Source organism: Polypterus senegalus, chromosome 5 (genome assembly GCF_016835505.1).
Source record: "Polypterus senegalus isolate Bchr_013 chromosome 5, ASM1683550v1, whole genome shotgun sequence".
Classification (NCBI taxonomy): Eukaryota; Metazoa; Chordata; class Cladistia; order Polypteriformes; family Polypteridae; genus Polypterus; species Polypterus senegalus.
This window is the reverse complement of record NC_053158.1, coordinates 101,220,778-101,240,467: the sequence shown is the minus strand read 5'-3', so window position 1 is coordinate 101,240,467 and position 19,690 is coordinate 101,220,778. Positions and strand designations below refer to the sequence as shown.

At 37.9% G+C, this 19,690-nt stretch overlaps 1 protein-coding gene across 1 annotated transcript in view; it reads left to right on the top strand.

The window, feature by feature from the left end:
* Nucleotides 1-18,963, top strand: part of avl9 (AVL9 homolog (S. cerevisiase)) — a 131,466-nt gene extending 112,503 nt beyond the window's left edge. The window contains exons 15-16 of the mRNA XM_039753168.1: nt 1,496-1,584; nt 17,240-18,963. Of these exons, the coding sequence (XP_039609102.1) occupies nt 1,496-1,584; nt 17,240-17,355 (205 nt within the window). The 3' untranslated portion in view covers nt 17,356-18,963. The remainder of the gene's footprint in view (nt 1-1,495; nt 1,585-17,239) is intronic.
* The last annotated feature ends 727 nt before the right edge of the window (nt 18,964-19,690 follow it).

The window sequence follows — 19,690 nt, the reverse complement described above, 5'->3', positions numbered from 1 at the left end:
AAACTCACACACATCAGCCATGATTCTTTTCAAAGGTAAAGTGCAGGTTAATTTGCGTTATGTATTTTTATTTTATATTTTGTATTAATCATTTTTATATAAATAGTTTTGGGTTGTGGAATGAATCATCTGAGCTTCCATTATTTCTTATGGGGAAATTCGCATTGATATACTGTACGAGTGCTTTGGACTGCAAGCACACTTCCAGAACGAATTATGCTCGCAAACTGAGGTTCCACTGTAATTAGCTGCAGCAGAGTCGGGAGCAACAAAAAATAGACTATGCTAACGCTCGCAACTTGCAGTTCTTGTTGCCGATTGATGCATATTTTTTTTTTTGTTTGTTTGTTTTTTTTGCGGTGGGACGTCGGATAATATGGAATGTTGGATAAGCGAGACTCTACTGTATTTAGTCACCATGCAATATATTGTAGTATACTGCACTGTTCTTTGGGAATACATACAACAAATGTACTTAAATAAGTGTTATGAGGTCTTAGCAAAAATAATGAAATGTAAAATTACTTGAAGATAGGAATTTCTCTATTTTTTACATTGATACAAGATTCTTGAAAATAGACACAATAAAACCAGTGCAGTTTTTTGTTAATAATGACAACAGAGCAGATGCTGTTTGCATGATAAAAGGCTGGTTTGCGTGCGTGCATGAATAAATCCTTTCTTTGTGTGGAAGAAAGCATTACTGTCTCATAAAAAAAACAAACCTGTGTATTCAATGTTAACATTCCAAAAATGTGTAATGTGTGACTAAAAGTGCAAACCCTACAACATCTGTTTTAGCTTTTGAATCATTGAGTAACTTGTATCTGGTTAATTTTAACAACATTAGAATTATTTTTCTATTATATTTGATGTATACAGCAAGCTACTGAAATTGTTCTGGTAGACTATAGTAGCCAGTGTTATGCTGTAACCTGCAGTATCATGGGGAAGCAACTTGAACTCAAAAGAAGCACACTGTCTGAACAAACTTATCAGGAAAGGCTTCTCCATCACAGGGCAAGCCCCAGTCACAGTGCAAGCTGCTGTGGAAAAGAAGATAGTGGCAAAATTGAATGTCAAATCCCCTCCTTCCCCTCCAGGAGACACACTCATGGAGCACTTTTAGCCACAGGTTCATTCCACCATGGTGACATAAGAAGTACCTCTTGGGGGTCTTTTCTGCCCACTGCCATCAGGAAATTCAGTGCTTGCTCCCAAGGTACTTCATTGTACAATGTAGTTCATTTTGAAATATCTTCATAATATTCATTCATTTATTTTATTGATTGATTGACTGACTATATTCATGTTTTTCATGTTTCTGCTGCTGTATGCATCTGAATTTCCCCATAGGATTAATAAAGTTTATCTAATCTAATCGAATCTAATCAAATCTATAATGATGGTCAACGAGTGCAGTTCAGTAAATGTTTGCTGTAATACTAAAATGTTATTTGTTTCCTTTTTTATTTATTTGCTCTTGTCATTCTAGCTCTGTACAAAACAGTGAGCGAGGAAAGAAACTTGGTAATGCAGTAATTACGACAAGTCGCAGTGTGGTACAAACTGGAAAGGCAGTAGGTAAGTGTAACGCATTGTGCATAGTGACATCATCATTTTTAACTAAAACTGAATCATTTCTTTTTTAAATGATACCAGTGATAGAAACAATCAATCCAAATTGAATTTTTAGATTTTTGCGATGCAGATTCAGCATTCCAGTAAGTGTAAATTGGATTAACTGGGTTTGCTAAGTGGATAGACAAATAATTGCATGACTCTAATAATGACTCATTAAAATATTGTGTACTGCCTCAAGTTGTGTTAACAAAACACAGTATGTGTCTTTTTGTCTTCGAACTTACCCTGTTAATCTGCATTCTAAATTGTATGAATTTACAAATACAGTTTGGGTAAAGTTCATAGAATCGTTTAATAAACATTTATTTACATATTTTTGGGAAGGTGGATATGGAGTGTGAATGTAGTTTAGAAGCAGAATTGAAGTGGCTAAAGGTTAAGTGGCCTTCAATTGTTCATGATAGCGGGCACCACTTACACCAAAATAATATATGAATAATAGCAGTCCTCTTTGGGTATTCACGAATGAGCACTTTATCAACAATAGGCCTTCACAGACCACTGATAAAGGAAGCTAATGCCCAGTTCATCATACCTTGTGATAGATGAGGTAAGGCAACTAGTCAAGTTGTACTTCTGTGAGCTAAAGCCGTTGTCCAACTTCAGGGGTTTAAACAGCAATAGCTGCAGACAATGGAAGGTTAGAAAAGCATTGTCCAATCTATTGAGCAAGATTCTTGCTTATCCATATTTTCCATATTTAGAGGAGCAGCAGGATTCATGAATGCAGTCAGTTGGGTGTCGTGCAAGCAGGTGCTGACAGCATTTTTGGCCTCAAGAAAATGAGCATCATTGGATTGAAACAGACTATCTAAACACAGTTGGAGATGAAGCGTATGCTTTTTGGCAGTAGTTTATTTATGTGTTCATATGAAGTTCAGTAGGATCATGTTCAGTGTCATTAGAGAAAGAAAGTCCTAGGTTTTCGGGAACATAGCAATGAATTCAGTTAATACAGTGACCTTTCCTAGTCATCATACTCAAGTCTAATTGAGCATTTACAATCTTGGCTTTGGCTTCAGTCTTCTGTCAGATGGTCTCACATTATCCTCAAGCATCCTCTAGTACAATAGGAAATCCATAGGGCATTCTATGATGGTAAGCTACCTATACCCTGACTCAGCAGAGCAGCCTCATACCACAAAATTTCCAGCCCCATGCTTTACATTTGGTAATAGGGTCCTCTGGTCAGCTATATCCAAATAAGTTTTATCTTTACCTTGTTTGTGCAGAGCACATTGTTCCAGTCCTGTTATTTGTCCAGGTGTTCATGGGCAAACTTAAGCCTTACCCTGATGTTCTTTCTAAACAGCAAAGGTTTTCCTCCTGGCAGACTTCCCATATTGATCTAACTTATGCAGCCTCTTTCTAATGGTAGACTCAAGCAATTTTAAAATCAGCAGTGATAAGAGCTATCTGTACGTCTCATGATGAAGTAATGGGGTTCTTAGAGACCTCTTTCAGAATCTTATCTTCTTCTCTCAGGCTGCAGTGGCTGGGATGGCTTGGCCTGGATAAGTTGGCAATTGTTTGAAATCATCTCTTATTTGTAGACAAACTTCTGAACAGGGGAGTGGTTGATTTCCAGTTACTTGGAAATATTTTAAAATACCTTCCCAGACTCATAAATGCCTATAACCTTCTTTCTGAAGGCCTTCAAGACCTCCCTCAATCTAGGAATGGTGATAACATACCTGTACACATCAACAAAAAATTTTAAGTAAGACGGGTTTTGACAGGATGACATTCTAATCATTTGCACCTGATCTTGTGCCCCTGATTTTAAGTTTAAGTATCTAAGGTAGTAATAAATATAGGGGTATACTTACATTTTCCACATGCAATGTTTGCATTTATGTTTATTTAAATTATGCAATGTGGAACAAATATAAATGTTGCATGATGTATACCACCTTTATTTATAAAGACTGTTTAAATGAAGATTGAATGTTGATATGTCCACATATGTGAAAAAGAAAAAAACATTTCATAAATAGTCTCATCACCAGAATACTAAAAGTATTGATGTCAAAACAGACCAGTTTAGATAGTGGGGGCTGCTTGCAAGTAAAATTACTTTTGTCATTTCATCATTTAAATTCACAGTGTACTTTTAGTTGTTTTGTTAATGAATACATGATAGGTGGACTTTCAGTTTTTTCCATTGCAATATGTTTTGCAGTTGAAGAAGACATATAATTATTTGTGGCATCAGTGTAGCAATGGAAGGTGAAATGAAACTACCTGTTAATGTTATTCAAAGGAAGAATTGTAAATAATAAATACCAGAACCCAATACTGAACCTAGAGGAGCCTCTTGCATAACTGAAGCGTTAGATGATCTGTAACATGAAAGGCTGCATGATGTTTCCAGACAGTCAAATAAAACTGAAGACCACCAAGGAGTACCAAGTGTGTCCTATGCAGCTATTGAAAAATGAGTAGCACAGGACACAGGTAAGGCCCAGCAGGGAAGACAGACAGAAATGGCTACACAATTACAAGGAAATCTAAAGATCTTGTTAAACTAAATTTTGATAGTTTGATGGAGAGGAAACCAAACAAAATGTCAATAGATAGTCAACATTTCATTTCTTTTTAGCAGGCAGAGCTATTAGCAGTAAAATGGAAATCCTCACATTTTTAAATTGGATTTCAGTGTATTCCTGGAATTATCAATATGTTTAAAGAAACCTCAGTTCTATAATAGCTTCTTTAAATGGAAGGAAAAAAGATCATATATTAAAAAACCAACATTGCAAAGATCAAAAGCAGCAGGTTGTATGGTATTGCCTGACTTTCAGCTATCCTGCTGGGTTGCAAATATTCATAATTATAGACAACAGAAAGACGAAGACATCACTGGATACACACCAGCCTAGTTGGATCTGAAAATAAAATCTCATAAGAAGACCTCTCTGTATGCTGTACTCTCTGCTTGGAGATTAATAATTATCAACAATAGACAAATAATTACATTGTTCTTCATTCACTCAAAATATGAAACCATTGTAGAAATCACTTTAAGGAAAGGACACTGCTGTCTGTTGCTCCTTTACATGATAATTTTTCAATTTTGGAAGACACTGGCTGCGGTGGGTTGGCACCCTGCCCAGGATTGGTTCCTGCCTTGTGCCCTGTGTTAGCTGGGATTGGCTCCAGCAGACCCCCGTGACCCTATTCGGATTCAGCGGGTTAGAAAATGGATGGATGGATGGAAGACACTGGGCATCTGAACTTTCAGGGATCTTTACATTGATAACACTGTATTTTTGCCCCTTTTAATCAGTTTTGTTGTAGACATGTAATTCCTTCAACATACTTACTTTTATGCTACAAAATAATAGCTTAGTAAAAAAAAAGAATTTGCCTAACATCTGCAATTCACTTCCTGTGCTCATAACAGAAAATATTTTAACTGGTAAGGATAAAAATGTTGGCAGCATTTCCAGATTTTATTAGACATTGTCACGGAGCTCATCACTAAACCACCTTCAGCAATACTGGGAAATCTGTATCTCAAGGATGAAATGTAATTCAGTAATTTATAATACTAGCCAACCCGCGGCGTACCATACGCCGCATAATCAGGCCGTTTTTTTAATGATTTTTAAGCACAGGAAGAAAATTAACATTTGAAAAATTGGTAATGTAATAAATCAGCAAGAAAAGCAACATTGTAACAATTCACGGAACAAACCAACACACAATCGTCCGTGCGGCGCTCAGGCACGGAGGGTAGAACGGGAAGAGAGAAGGACATCCACCCCGCTCCCTCCATCATGCTAGTCTGCTGATTTCTCGTCCAGTATGCACTGCCTGCTCATGTGCCCACCTCCAACTCGTCACTCGAGTCGTTGTCTTTGCACAGTCCAGATGCACCTGTGACTCATGTAGACTTTTCATTGCTCTGTGCGGTTTTGGCTGCCTTTCCAAGACACCCGACCACGGTAGTAGCGAAGTGGGAGGGGGGTGTGTACAAAGTGCAGGAGCATCTAAGAAGACGCATCTTTGTCGTGGATGCGAATTGCTGTATGTAGCATGTAAAACAGTTTGCTATGGTCACGCGGTCGTGCGTCAGTAACCGAAAACTCGGTTTTTAAAGACCGCTTACTTCATTGTGTATACGACTGTAGGTGAATGAAAAGATATAACTCTGGAGAGGGCAACATACAATATAGCGTTTTACACGCTGTATACAGCGATTCACATTCGCAACAAATATGAATCTTCTTAGATGGTGCTGTCGTGTCCACCCACGCTCTCGAAGCACACACACTGCCTGGTCATGTGCCCGCTCGTAAGAGCAACTAACAAAGACCCGCCCACCAACTGTAAGACCATGGAATACCCCTCGCAAACTGCTCTACACGCCGCATACAATGATTCACATCTGCGACAAACAAACTGTTTTACACACTGCATTCAGCGATTCACAGCCGCGACAAGATTTTTCTTAGATGGTCCTGTCGCGTCCACGCTCGCAGTCGAAGCATACACACTGCCTGGTCATGTGCTCGGTCGCAAGAGCAACTGACAGAGACCCGGCCACCGAGTCTAAGACCATGGGAAACCCCTCGGAAAATGTTTTACACGCTGCATACAGCGATTTACATCCGTGACAAACATGCCTCTTCTTGGATAGTGCTGCCGCGTCCACCCTCGTTCTCGAAGCACACACACCGCCTGGTTGTGTGGTGCCTCTGTGTGAACCGGTCAGGCACAGAGAAGGTCAGCTGCTGAGAGAGCGTCTCGACTGTTGCAGGGCCTGCATTGGTGAAGCAGGTGAGACGGTAATGAAACAGAGGCACAGGTAGCGAGGTGGGTGTGTACAAAGTGCAGGAGCATCTAAGAAGACGCATGTTTGTCACGGAAGCAAATTGCTGTATGTAGCGTGTAAAACAGTGTGCTATGGTGCACGTGGTCGTGCTTCGTAACCGAAAACTCGGTTTTTAAAGACTGCTTACTTCATTGTGTTTTAACCTCAGTTGTGAAGGAATGTTTTAAGGATCCCATGGGATACCCCTCACAAACCGTTTTACACGCTGCATATGGCGATTCACCTCCGCGAGAAACATGCCTCCATGAACAGTCAGCGTGGGTCGGAGCTGCATGTTGCCTCTACGACAGACGAATATAAATGACGCCATTTTTTCTGTGCCGTCGCATCTAAGTTGGTGGGCGTGGCTCTGCTAGTTGTCATCCTATCCAATGGTCTTGGAGTTGGTGGGCGTGGCTTCTTCCTGCTTGTGCCATAGGTGTCTCACTTGTCGGTGGCTTAGTGAATCCACGCCCCTTCCGGCATGCTTTCCATGGTTGTCTTGCCTTAGTGAATTATATATATAGATTCATCCATCTTTATTAACGCAAAACAATCCGGTGGAAAATCATCCACTGCACATGCCTTTCCTAATTAAAACTACCAAAAACTTACCATGGTTTGCACTGTAATCGTGAACCATGTCAGGTACCTCCAGCCTCTCTTGGGCATGTATTTTGGGACTGTCCTAAATTAAACCCGTTTTGGGAAAATATTTTTGTCCTTATAGATCAGATAGTGTAGGATTTACGATAATTGCAGATTCTCTTACAGTAGTCTTTGGAGTTATTCCAGACAAGCTTATGCTGTCTGCTGATAAACTAACCATTATTTATTACACTACATTGTTAGTGCATTGTCTAATTCTCCTCAATTGGAAGAATCCTAATGCATATTCCATAACTCAATAGGAAAATTATATTATATATTATCTAAAACTATAAAAAAAATATTTTTTATGTGGACATGTGCAAAGCTTCTTTACAATTTGACAAGATTGTATTAATATTATTTTAAATTAGCTTGTCTCGGCCCCTGCTTGTGCTTCTTCTAAATTCATATTGTTTGAATTAATAACAGACTGTACAGTATAACACAATGTATGTCACTTGTCTGTTTTTTTTTCTCACTTTACTAAAAACTTTCATTCCTTACTTGACTTTGCTCAGGAAATTTTCTAAGTCAATGGGCATCAGTTATAGTGCCATTCATTGGATATATCAGTACTGTGTAATTTAGTACTTTTCTGTATACAGTTTTTTCTACCAGAGGCTAATATTAGTTCACTTGAGCTGTTTATTGTTAAGCATACTGTATACAGTCCTTGGTGCTGCTGGTTTGAAAGAGATTTAGCAGAACTTTGTATTAAAGCAATATGCAGTAATGTTAGAAAGGGTTTTTAAAGTTGATTCATTCAAAGCTAAAAACTGAAAAATCTCGACTCTCCATTAGCGTCAGAGCCTAAAACTAGTACTGCCTCAGTATATAGTAGGTTTGAATAAATGTTTCCAGCCTCCAACAAGAAACAAAAGTTACTAATTACTTTTACTCTCTCAAAAGCACTGTCCTGTTATCTTCTTATCACATTCTGAAGCAGCAGCAGCTATATAAAAATTAGTGCTTCGTTCTGTTCAATCGTGGCTTGGCTCCATCGCTTAACTTAGAGTGTTTCTTTTTTCCTTAACTTTTTTATTTCATTTTTTTTAACTTGAAAAACTGCTTAACGCTGATCATTGATTGCTGTTTTGAACTTTACGACGATATGTAGGTGGACAACATACTGTAAAAATGTCAGTAAATATAATGGTAAAAATACAGTAAATGGTGAAAGTAAAATACCTTTTCTGAAAAAAAGGAAAGTTACCTTATGCTGTACCGAAAATTACCTGCATATCTTGAACAATACATTTCATTATTTTTTACAGTTCTGTAAAATCAATATTTTTCTACCTTCAAAATATGCTACATACCATTTACTGATACATTACAGTTACACTGAAAAAGACTGTTAATTTTACAGTGTAAAACTGTTAAAGAGTGAAGATAAACAACTGTAAAATGTAAAACGGTAAAGCGCTGTTTCAGTTACACCAAAGTTACGATATTTGCATAAGGAAATGCCCCCTTTTACCATATTGTTCCTGGTGAACCACATACCTTTGAACAGTAGGGAAAAAAACTTAAACTTAGCAGATTTATTTTTCTATGCATGCTGAATGTTTTTTGAGGTTGCAGAAGTTGATTTATGGTGGGTTGTATTCAATAAGCTTACACACCTGTAGGACACCATACACCACAAAAGCAAACTTTACTTCTCCACCAGACAATGTGCCATAACTTCCTTAAACATTGACTTCTTTTCAATGTATATAATTAAATGATACATGTTTGCTGTTGGTTGTTGTTTCTTTACTGATACAAACTGTCTTCTGGTGTTTGATATATATTTGAGTATATTGATTGGTATGCTTATTACAGTGCATTGATTTCAGGTTGTGGTTAAACGTTCACTGCGATCGGAATGTGTTGTAAAAAAAACAGTTATTTACTACAAAGTTATACCATAGACCTACAAATATTGTCACCTTTGTGGAAAGCCAGCCCCTGAATACAGCCAGACAGACACCAGAATGTCCAAAACACACATGTGTATAACTCAACAGCACCACAATGCCTTATTACGAGCAGTTGTCTCTTTTTCTTTCTCTTTCTCTGACCTCCACTCCCCTCCTCACAAGTTCCATCTCCTTCCTCCCAACTCCGGCTCGTCTACTGGAGGGAGGCGACCCCTTTTATAATTACCCGGAAGGGCTCCAGGTGCTCTGTCCAATGACACTTCCTGGTGTGGCGAAAGTGTCAGGTGAGCACCCGGAAGCACTCCGGGTGCCCCTGGGATTTCTTCCGTTTGGCGGAAGTGCTGCCATCCAGGGTTCCAATAACGTCCAGGCGCCCCCTGGCAGAGGCACCATCCTCCCACAGGGTTGAGCTTCCCAGCTCCGTGACCCCCATGCAGGCTACGCTCCGGGGAAAGTACTGTCCCATTTCCGGTCCCCTGCTTTTTCCGGCATCCCGGTGGGGCAGCATCTCCGGGCATCTGTGACACCTTCTTTTTTACACTAGATTTCTGGCAATCAAATTTGCCAATTCTTTACTGTAAATGTAACATTTTTTTACAATGCAGTGTTAGCTTTTTCTAAAGCAGGGGTGGGCAGATTCAGTCCCGGAGGGCCGCAGTGGCTACAGGTTTTTGCTCCAACCCAGTTGCTTAATAAGAAGCACTTATTGCTCAAGTAACACTTCTGCTTCACTTTAGTTGTCTCGCTCGTTAAGATTTTGAACGCTTATTGCTTATTTTAGTCTTAAACAGCTGTAGTCTTAGTTTTTAATTGCTCCTTATTAGCAAAAAGATGCAAATGACAAAGGAAACCAGCATTTCTCCATTTAGCTTGTTACCATTTACACCTGTGTGTATTTATCAGGCACTATTGGGTTTAATTAAATACTTGGAAGGAAAGTGAAAAGAAAAAAGTGAAGCACTGAGAATAACTCATCTGTTTTAGACTTCAAATCATTTGGATGATATCCTTAGAAAGGAAAAAAAATCAAGGATATGTTAACGCACTAACAAGCCATGAAATTAAATAATTGACAAGGATTGGTTTTTAATTAAGCAGCTGGGTTGGAACAAAAACCTGCAACCACTGCGGCCCTCCAGGTCTGACTTTGCCCACCTGTGTTCTAAAGGAAGGCTATGCACTGATAATAAATTAATATATATATATATATATATATATATATATATATATATATACACATATACAGTAGAGTCTTGCTTATCCGACATAAACGGGCCGGCCGAACGTTGGATAAGCGAAAATGTTGGATAATGGCAGGTGTTAAGAAAAAGCCTATTAAACGTCAAACTATGCTATAATTTTACACATTACAAACCTAATAATCATGTTTTACAACAAAACAATAGAATAAATTAACCGAAAAAATGAACTTACAGCTACAGAATTGTCTGACGTTATAGTATGTACTGTACTTAAAAAGTTCAGTCCTGTGATGATTTAAAGACATTTTTGATCGTAGTCTGCTTTCCTGACAAGTGCCGTTTCTTTGCTGTGAGGTCTCGCCATCTTTGCAGCATCATTATGTCGATTCCTGTAGCTTCTTCTTGTTGCTCAATGTAATTAATTGCAGTTTCTAGCCTTAACTACGTCACTAATATAGTCAACATCCGTAAGAGCGTATACTGTTTACTACAGCATTGTGACTGCCTGTGTGTGTTTGTGCTGTGACGTGAGAGTCCCCCTCTTGCACCCGAAAACTCGAGGCTGAGTCTCAGTACTTTTAGCAACACCAGCTTTATTAAGCTTGAAACAACAGAGTGGTTATTTATTGAGAAACACTGCTCTAAAAGTCACAAATTAACTTGACCTGCACATCTATTGGAAAAAACCAGTATGGACCCAGTAAAAACATACAGAACCTTCTATAAAAATGAGAAAGCAATACCAATAAAGGTTGAGTAAAACAAATACAGTGGTGTGAAAAACTATTTGCCCCCTTCCTGATTTCTTATTCTTTTGCATGTTTGTCACACAAAATGTTTCTGATCATCAAACACATTTAACCATTAGTCAAATATAACACAAGTAAACACAAAATGCAGTTTTTAAATGATGGTTTTTATTATTTAGGGAGAAAAAAAAATCCAAACCTACATGGCCCTGTGTGAAAAAGTAATTGCCCCCTTGTTAAAAAATAACCTAACTGTGGTCTATCACACCTGAGTTCAATTTCCGTAGCCACCCCCAGGCCTGATTACTGCCACACCTGTTTCAATCAAGAAATCACTTAAATAGGAGCTGCCTGACACAGAGAAGTAGACCAAAAGCACCTCAAAAGCTAGACATCATGCCAAGATCCAAAGAAATTCAGGAACAAATGAGAACAGAAGTAATTGAGATCTATCAGTCTGGTAAAGGCTATAAAGCCATTTCTAAAGCTTTGGGACTCCAGCGAACCACAGTGAGAGCCATTATCCACAAATGGCAAAAACATGGAACAATGGTGAACCTTCCCAGGAGTGGCCGGCCGACCAAAATTACTCCAAGAGCGCAGAGCGACTCATCCGAGAGGTCACAAAGACCCCAGGACAACGTCTAAAGAACTGCAGGCCTCACTTGCCTCAATTAAGGTCAGTGTTCACGACTCCACCATAAGAAAGAGACTGGGCAAAAATGGCCTGCATGGCAGATTTCCAAGACGCAAACCACTGTTAAGCAAAAGAACATTAGGGCTCGTCTCAATTTTGCTAAGAAACATCTCAATGATTGCCAAGACTTTTGGGAAAATACCTTGTGGACTAATGAGACAAAAGTTGAACTCTTTGGAAGGCAAATGTCCCGTTACATCTGGTGTAAAAGGAACACAGCATTTCAGAAAAAGAACATCATACCTACAGTAAAATATGGTGGTGGTGGTAGTGTGATGGTCTGGGGTTGTTTTGCTGCTGTAGGACCTGGAAGGCTTGCTGTGATAGATGGAACCATGAATTCTACTGTCTACCAAAAAATCCTGAAGGAGAATGTCCGGTTATCTGTTCGTCAACTCAAGCTGAAGCAATCTTGGGTGCTGCAACAGGACAATGACCCAAAACACACCAGCAAATCCACCTTTGAATGGCTGAAGAAAAACAAAATGAAGACTTTGGAGTGGCCTAGTCAAAGTCCTGACCTGAATCCAATTGAGATGCTATGGCATGACCTTAAAAAGGCAGTTCCTGCTAGAAAACCCTCAAATAAAGTGAATTACAACAATTCTGCAAAGATCAGTGGGCCAAAATTCCTCCAGAGCGCTGTAAAAGACTCATTGGAAGTTATCGCAAACGCTTTATTGCAGTTATTGCTGCTAACGGTGGCCCAACCAGTTATTAGGTTCAGGGGGCAATTACTTTTTCACACAGGGCCATGTAGGTTTGGATTTTTTTTCTCCCTAAATAATAAAAATCATCATTTAAAAACTGCATTTTGTGTTTACTTGTGTTATATTTGACTAATGGTTAAATGTGTTTGATGATTAGAAACATTTTGTGTGACAAACATGCAAAAGAATAAGAAATCAGGAAGGGGGCAAATAGTTTTTCACACCACTGTAAAACAAATGCTTACTTTAAGTATGTGAAAGGTTTTTCTCTCCCTGTTGTCTATGCTCATGAAGTTGATAACACATATTCGTCATGTCACCATGCTTGCTAAATTTATTTGCATGTTTCTTAAAGATGTGACCAGGAGTAGTTACCTGAACTTAAAAATTAGTTATGATTTGAAATGTTAGAGTTGATTATACAGTTGGCATCTTTATGCCAATTCTTCGTCACCTGAGAGCTGTTCAGATACACAGCTGAAGAGCAGAGTAGGTGAAAGCCCTGTAGAAAACTGCCAGCACTGTAACATCTCAAATGTGCATTTCTAGCCACCTTCCTAATTATAGCTGGGAAAATCATTCATCTGTACAAACACAGGTCCCACATTTATAATCTAAGCATTAATTCCAGTTTTGCTCACTAGATGCTAGAACTGGAACACATTAATTACAGCAGATTCAGAACTTTACAGATTTAATGCATGAAGAAAAGATTATTGGGCTTCTTCAATTAAAGAATTCTAATTTTGAGTTTTTTAGACTTGATTTCTAACACTAAGGTTCACTGGGTGTCTGTCTGTAAATATTTTGTGTAGAAAGACAGTTTCTACACAGGTATCAGGATTCATCAGTCATTTTTTTGTAAGGAATTGCTCAGTTTATCTACATGTTGTGCTCCCGCTCAGGACCAAATGTATCCAATAAGCAGAAAAGTACAAATGAAAGCAATGATACAGAGTTACTGGGTTTTGAAAGACACACTCACTATTCCTAGATTTTATAGGAAGAACCAGTCAATTTACTACTTGTGCACAGTGTCAGCAAATTGTTAAAAACTAGAAGCGAACTGATCCTTACAATCATAAAATCCATTTTACTATGAGTTGCAAAGCTAAATCATGGCATCCACCACTAACACTTTCCACCTGCTCTGGTAAAATGGCATCCCTGCTGAAATGGTGCTTGCTGCTGCTACTAGCAGAAGGTTATGACCTAGCTGAGTAACAAGACCCATTTTGGTCTTTCCATAAACCAGTGTCACTATCTGGATAATAACAAAAAAAAAAAATAAGTGTGATGTCTGTTTTTATTAAATGTATCCATTACTGATGATAACCAATCCTTGCTCTGTCTTGAATTAACTTTTAAAAAACAGCACCTGTCATTTGAGGGTCAAATAGTGAAGCACTAGAAGTGCATCTGATTTAGCTTTTCAAAAATGATTACTGCACGATTATGAAGGAAAATAGTTAAACAAAATCGAACAGAAGAACACATGTCTGTAACATGTAATAGTACTGAGGAAAAAATCAAATCCTTAAGATTATAAAGAAAGCAGCAAAAAGAACAGTTAACACAAAAGTTGATTTTCTTCCATGTGAATAGGAAGCCAACACTGACATACAAACTCCACGTAGTAAGCACTTAGTATTTGAACCCCAGTCTCCTTAATGAGTGGCAACATCTTTAAGTCCATTCAGTCTCTGCATTTTCTATTTCTGTATACTGTATGTAAGTGTATGTTATTTGAAAGAATTGTGTTTTGACACTGGAAATATGTTTAAGAGGTTGTGTTGTATGAGACGTCTGGGCATTCTTTGTGTTGCAGACTGTGAACCACAGTGCTTAAGCGACATTACTTTTCTGTGATTGTGTTTGTTCAAAACACAGATTAAGTAGAACTAATATTGTGACATTTAGATGATGATTGTGACAGAGATGCACTTGGAAAAGTTGTCTTAACAATTGTAAAAAGCACAATAAAAAGATTTGAATCTGTACCAAAACAAAGTATAGTTAATTTATATTAACATCAAATGCTTCAGTAGTGGAATTAATCTCCCCTCGTAACGGAGGGTTAAATATGTGCTACCCAGAAGGCCATGCTGTAGATACCATTGGCTATTAGCATCATTTCGGATTATGTCCTTGTCCATTTTTGTCCCTTATGTGCAGAGACACTCCTCGTCTTAATCATACAAAACAAAAGCTTAGGTAGACATTCTTCCTACTTAACCTTAAAATGCAGGGCTAAATTATGCAAGAGTCTCGTTTTCAGCTTCCACCAAATATACAATTGCAGCTTTCTACACATTTAAATTTTATGCCTTAAGCAGTTATTATATGGCTGAAATTAGGGTGTTAGGATAAAAAGGTTTTCAGGCAGCTTCAACTTGCTTGCCCAGTGCTAGGTTTACAGCTACAGTGACTTCAGTTATATTTATTGAATTTGCTGCAGTGAAAACTGGTAACTGAGTTAAAGTATTAAAAACATATTATCTTCTTCCTGTCAACAATTTCCTTAGTTGTTATTAGAATTTCCTATCCTTGTCTTGCTGTGCACATCCTGCGCATGGTCCTACCTACTCCTTCTGGGTTAATAAAACGCTGGCAGAAAGGTCACATTTTCTTTTTGAATAGTCACTGTGACTTACTCTTAAGTCTGAAGTTCATTTCTGGCCACTTCTGAAGTTAAAATGTTCTTATCCTGCTGGTACCCCTTAGCTTTGCTCAAAACGTCTTCTTGCTCCACTCAAAGTATTTCCCTAAAGCCCATTCTTCATGTGCAAGACCCTGGATTATCACTTTGACAGGTACCAACCATTCTCCAGGCGTAACACTTATTTTGGAAAACTTGAGGCATGGCATATTCACACACAAGGTCATCAGCACAGGAAAACCCAATATACAGGTGGGAGTTCAGCTGTTCTTGCACAAAAAGCTCACAAGAAAACCTAATTTCTCATTTGAGCTTCCTTCATCCATCTGTATAAGCTATCTGACCATCAAGTGGCGATCATATACAGTAACTGCCAGTTCTTTACTCAGATTTCTGCAGTAGTAGGGTGTTGTACAGTGTTAGCAATTATGAATGTGCAATGAGAAAATATATGTGCTCAGTTCTAATAAGACGACTACAAAGCTGACCATCCACCTTTGGTTAAAAGTTATATAGGCTAAATAAATCAGGTTTTAAACTTTTGAGTGTCTGCAGGCTGACCGTGTACTTTATTTTTGAGGATACATTTTAGACATTCAGTAACTTTTACAGAAATCTAGTAACTAGGTCTCAACTCGGGTTGAAAAATGGAAGGGACGTAACTTCTGGTTGTCTCTGTGATTCCTAATGTGACTGCATGTTTCATGTGGTGCCAAGATGGAGGGGTTTGACAGATTTGGATGAGAAGCTCTAGCAATTTAGGAGACATCAGATCTATTCTACAAAAGTACCAAGGTAGTGAAATAAATGAAACCAAATAAATGAGGGTTGTCAGTCCAGCCTTTAAAAGGCAGCAGACACCTCTTTTAGAACTAGGGATGTCAAAAGTATTAAAATGTTAGTAAATATCAATTTAAAATCGCTTCAATACTCATTTTACATGTTATCGATTCTGTAGCCTACTCTATGAATGCACTTCTTCTTCGTTCAGGTTTTTGACAGTTGATCCTCGTTGGCTTGGCTAGAGTTGCAGCTCTGTTTCTTATTAATGGAAACATTAATAATTACAAGCATGTAAACTGTTGCATTTGAAATAGGGATGTAATGTTTGGACTATACAGTAGTGCAAAACGGGCCATAGTTTTATTCTGAGCTGTTCATTCAGGAGCAACAGTGTTGAGCATTAGGGCTTTATCACTCCCTCAATTTTTAAAAACTTGCTGCAAAGTGTGCTGACATAGCGCATTACTTTTTGATTTTCTTACGTGTGGTTTTTAAAATGATATTTCATCACATTTACTATTTATTATAAGATGCTATGACTTTTCAATGCTCAACTGCATAAAGAGTGGCACTATGCCTCTGTGTGCTCATTGCATTGTGGAATGGTGATGAAGTGAAAGTCAGTGACATTTGGCTGGCTGTGGCGACCTCTTCACGGATGGGGCATGCATGAGTGTAGTTGCATGGTGAATTGGCCTCGGAGCTGCATCACGAAAAGCCAGTGATAATTGCGATTTGATTTTTACAGTACTTTATGACTGTTTTGTTGCAGTTTTCTCATAGTATTGGTGAAACCAGCTCAAAATTCACATCTGCCTTGATATGATTATGACTGGGGGTGGATGGGAACTGTAGTCTTTAGGATGGGTTGTAATGTGCATTAACGTTAACACCAAGTCTATTCACTACTTCTGTTGTATTCCTATGCATTAATGACGGAAATTTCCATTTTTTGTTTTCATCAATGTAAAGATTTTAATGTATACAGAATTGCAATTTATTTAAATTAATGTTTTAACAAGTTACTTTATATACTGTATTGGTTATCAAAAATGGTACTTCTATAATAATAAAAAATACTTTTCTTATTATCATCAAAATTTGGTGTCATGACAGCTGCACAGGGTGGTCCAGATCTAATTATGCAGATCCAGATCGTCTGGATGACTTTGATTTATGCGGGGACGATTCCAGCTTGGCACGAAGACAATTCTTCATTTCGTCAGTTCGCACACTTCTCGATGGTCCACGATTTTTTGGGTGATTTTCTATGCAATAAACTTAATAAGTTATAGCGTAATGAAAATTGCATAATTAGATCTGGACCGCCTTATATGTAGGACTGCCACGGCACAAACCTATAAGTCATCTGATAATCGTCTTTTCTTTTTTTGTCCTAGGCCAGTCTGTAGGTGGCGCACTGACCAGTGCCAAGTCTGCAATGTCATCATGGTTCTCGGGCTTCTCACAGCCTGCGTCTTCGGTTTACTCGGAGCCCCACTCTGGCAAGCACTGACACACCTTTGGTCAAGCCGAAGAGGGACACTGACTCGCCTTTTATTGTTCTGTGTTCATACAAACATAACTTTACTCCTGAAGGCCACATAAGTATAGTTTGGGAAATGTTATGTAGGTGATCCTTGTGTACAGTCTAAGGGCATGCATATGCTGTTTTTCACAGTAGGAACTGGTGATTGTCAAAAACGGTAGAGTACAATTTTACACTAGTGTGTATAGGCTGCTGAAATATTCCATTAGTGAGAAAATGTAAGCTCCCACCTGACCTGTTTACACCCAGCATACATCAGTGTCCTTTTAGACCGTAAATGTGAATTCTCAGTGTGCACATCATAAAAGTTCACAGTGTCTGTATTTATATAATATAAAATCTGTGGCGCTGACTGGAAAGTGTCAGTCTGTCCCTCAGTGTGCAGTATTCAATGTCAAGAGTGTTGATCGCTGAAATATCAAATATGGCTTTAGACTGCAGCACCTTCACAGTTTTCGTTCAGTTTTGAATGTTCATTTTTAATACAATTATGCAGCACCTTGGGATCAAGTTATTTCCTAACCAGCACTTTCTGTTTAAGCAGACTATTCTTAAGATATTTTATTGATCACTTAAAAAAACAATATAGAGAATGGGACTATATTTCCTATGATTTGAAGACTTTGCTAAAGAGACTCCGTTAACTTTCTTATTGGAATGATACTGACTGCACACAAAAGGGCATGTTTAATTTTGTCGTTTGCTAATTATGTATTTTGAATTCTTTTTAAAAGCCTGAGAAACCTGCCATGCGTGAATTTTCTACGTATTTCTTTTGATTGTTTCTTTAGAACCTGAATGAAGTAAATTAATATACATTATTTAAAAAAAAACACACACACACAAATGCGGACCGTTTTGAATCCACAATTTGCACATCTTTTAAAGCTATCCTATTCGCAGAGGTTTTGATGCCAAGCGGCATTTTAGGATCGCATCATAAATGTATTTATTGCAGTTTTCTTAAAAATCATACAAAAAAATGCATATAATAAAGTTGGCAATAAGAAAGATATATATATATATATACTGTATATTTTATTTTATTTTTCACCGAGACCCAAATGCTGGAATGCCACAAGCTATTTTAGGTATCTTCTGTACATGATGTAATTATAGAAAAGGAATGTCAATGAAATAGCACATTTGATGCCTGTAAGTCCTCCTGCATCTGCAAATGCAACAAATTATTTTTATATCCTCCAAGAAATCTGACACTTTCTGTATTGATATAAACGTAGCAGCATGATGGTTACATGTGCAAGCAAAAAGTAAGTAACTGTTTAAAAATGATCAAGGGGTTTGATCTTCTTTTTATTATTATGGTTTGATTTCTGTGCATTTTGGTTTTTCTTTGGAATAATATTTCACTAGGCTGGTGATTTCCTAATGAACTATTGTATCAGAAGTTAGAGTTTATTATTTTCAATGGTTCTTTTATTGTAAAATTGTAATCAAAATGTGAAATATGTCTTGAATTCACTCCAATAACTACTCTCTTGAGAAAATGAATTTGGTAAAAAAAAAAAATTGAAGTCAGCATTGCACAAAACATTAAAAGAACTGTTTCATGTTTGTAGTCTCTGTCTGTATTGATTGAAAGTATCAAGTTTTTTTACTCTGTGTTGTGCATTAAGTTTTAGGTCTAATTTGAAATGAAATCACTCAAAACTGCAGTGGCCTTCCAACAGGAAAAAAGCATTTGAGACAAAACCCAACATCACTCTCTGTCACTCAACAGCTTTGAGGGACATACACAGTATGTAAGTGGAGCCCGACTGCCTTTATGTCTACTCCCTGTCAAACTCCCTAAACTGCCACCAATTCCATCTCTACAAGTAACAGAATGGTTGAGTGTTTGTCCTTCATGATTATTACCCCAAAGGATATTGGTAGACAAAAACTATTCTGTTGTTTCAGCTCAATTAAAATTTCACTCAGTGCGAAGTCAGACTTGGTTTGTGTTTTACACCGAGAGCAAGAGTTATCACAAGTTAGTTACTGAAGTCAGATTAAAAGTACCAATCTGCTTTAATCATTTATACATTTCAAGGTATGGCAGCTTAATGTGTGCTTTTGTTTTGTTGTGTCTCTTCTTGTCTCCCATTGAGAGGAGGTACGAAATATGGTGTCAAGATCGTCCTGTGCTGCTACCTAGTGCCCCTTCCCAAGTTCTGTCTCTATATTTCAGGTGAGCAAACGTAAAATTATTCTAAAACAGTAAAGGGATATTCATAGTCACTATCCTATTATTTAGTCTTATATTCTCTTAGTGTCCTAATTCCAACATGGTTTGAATTTA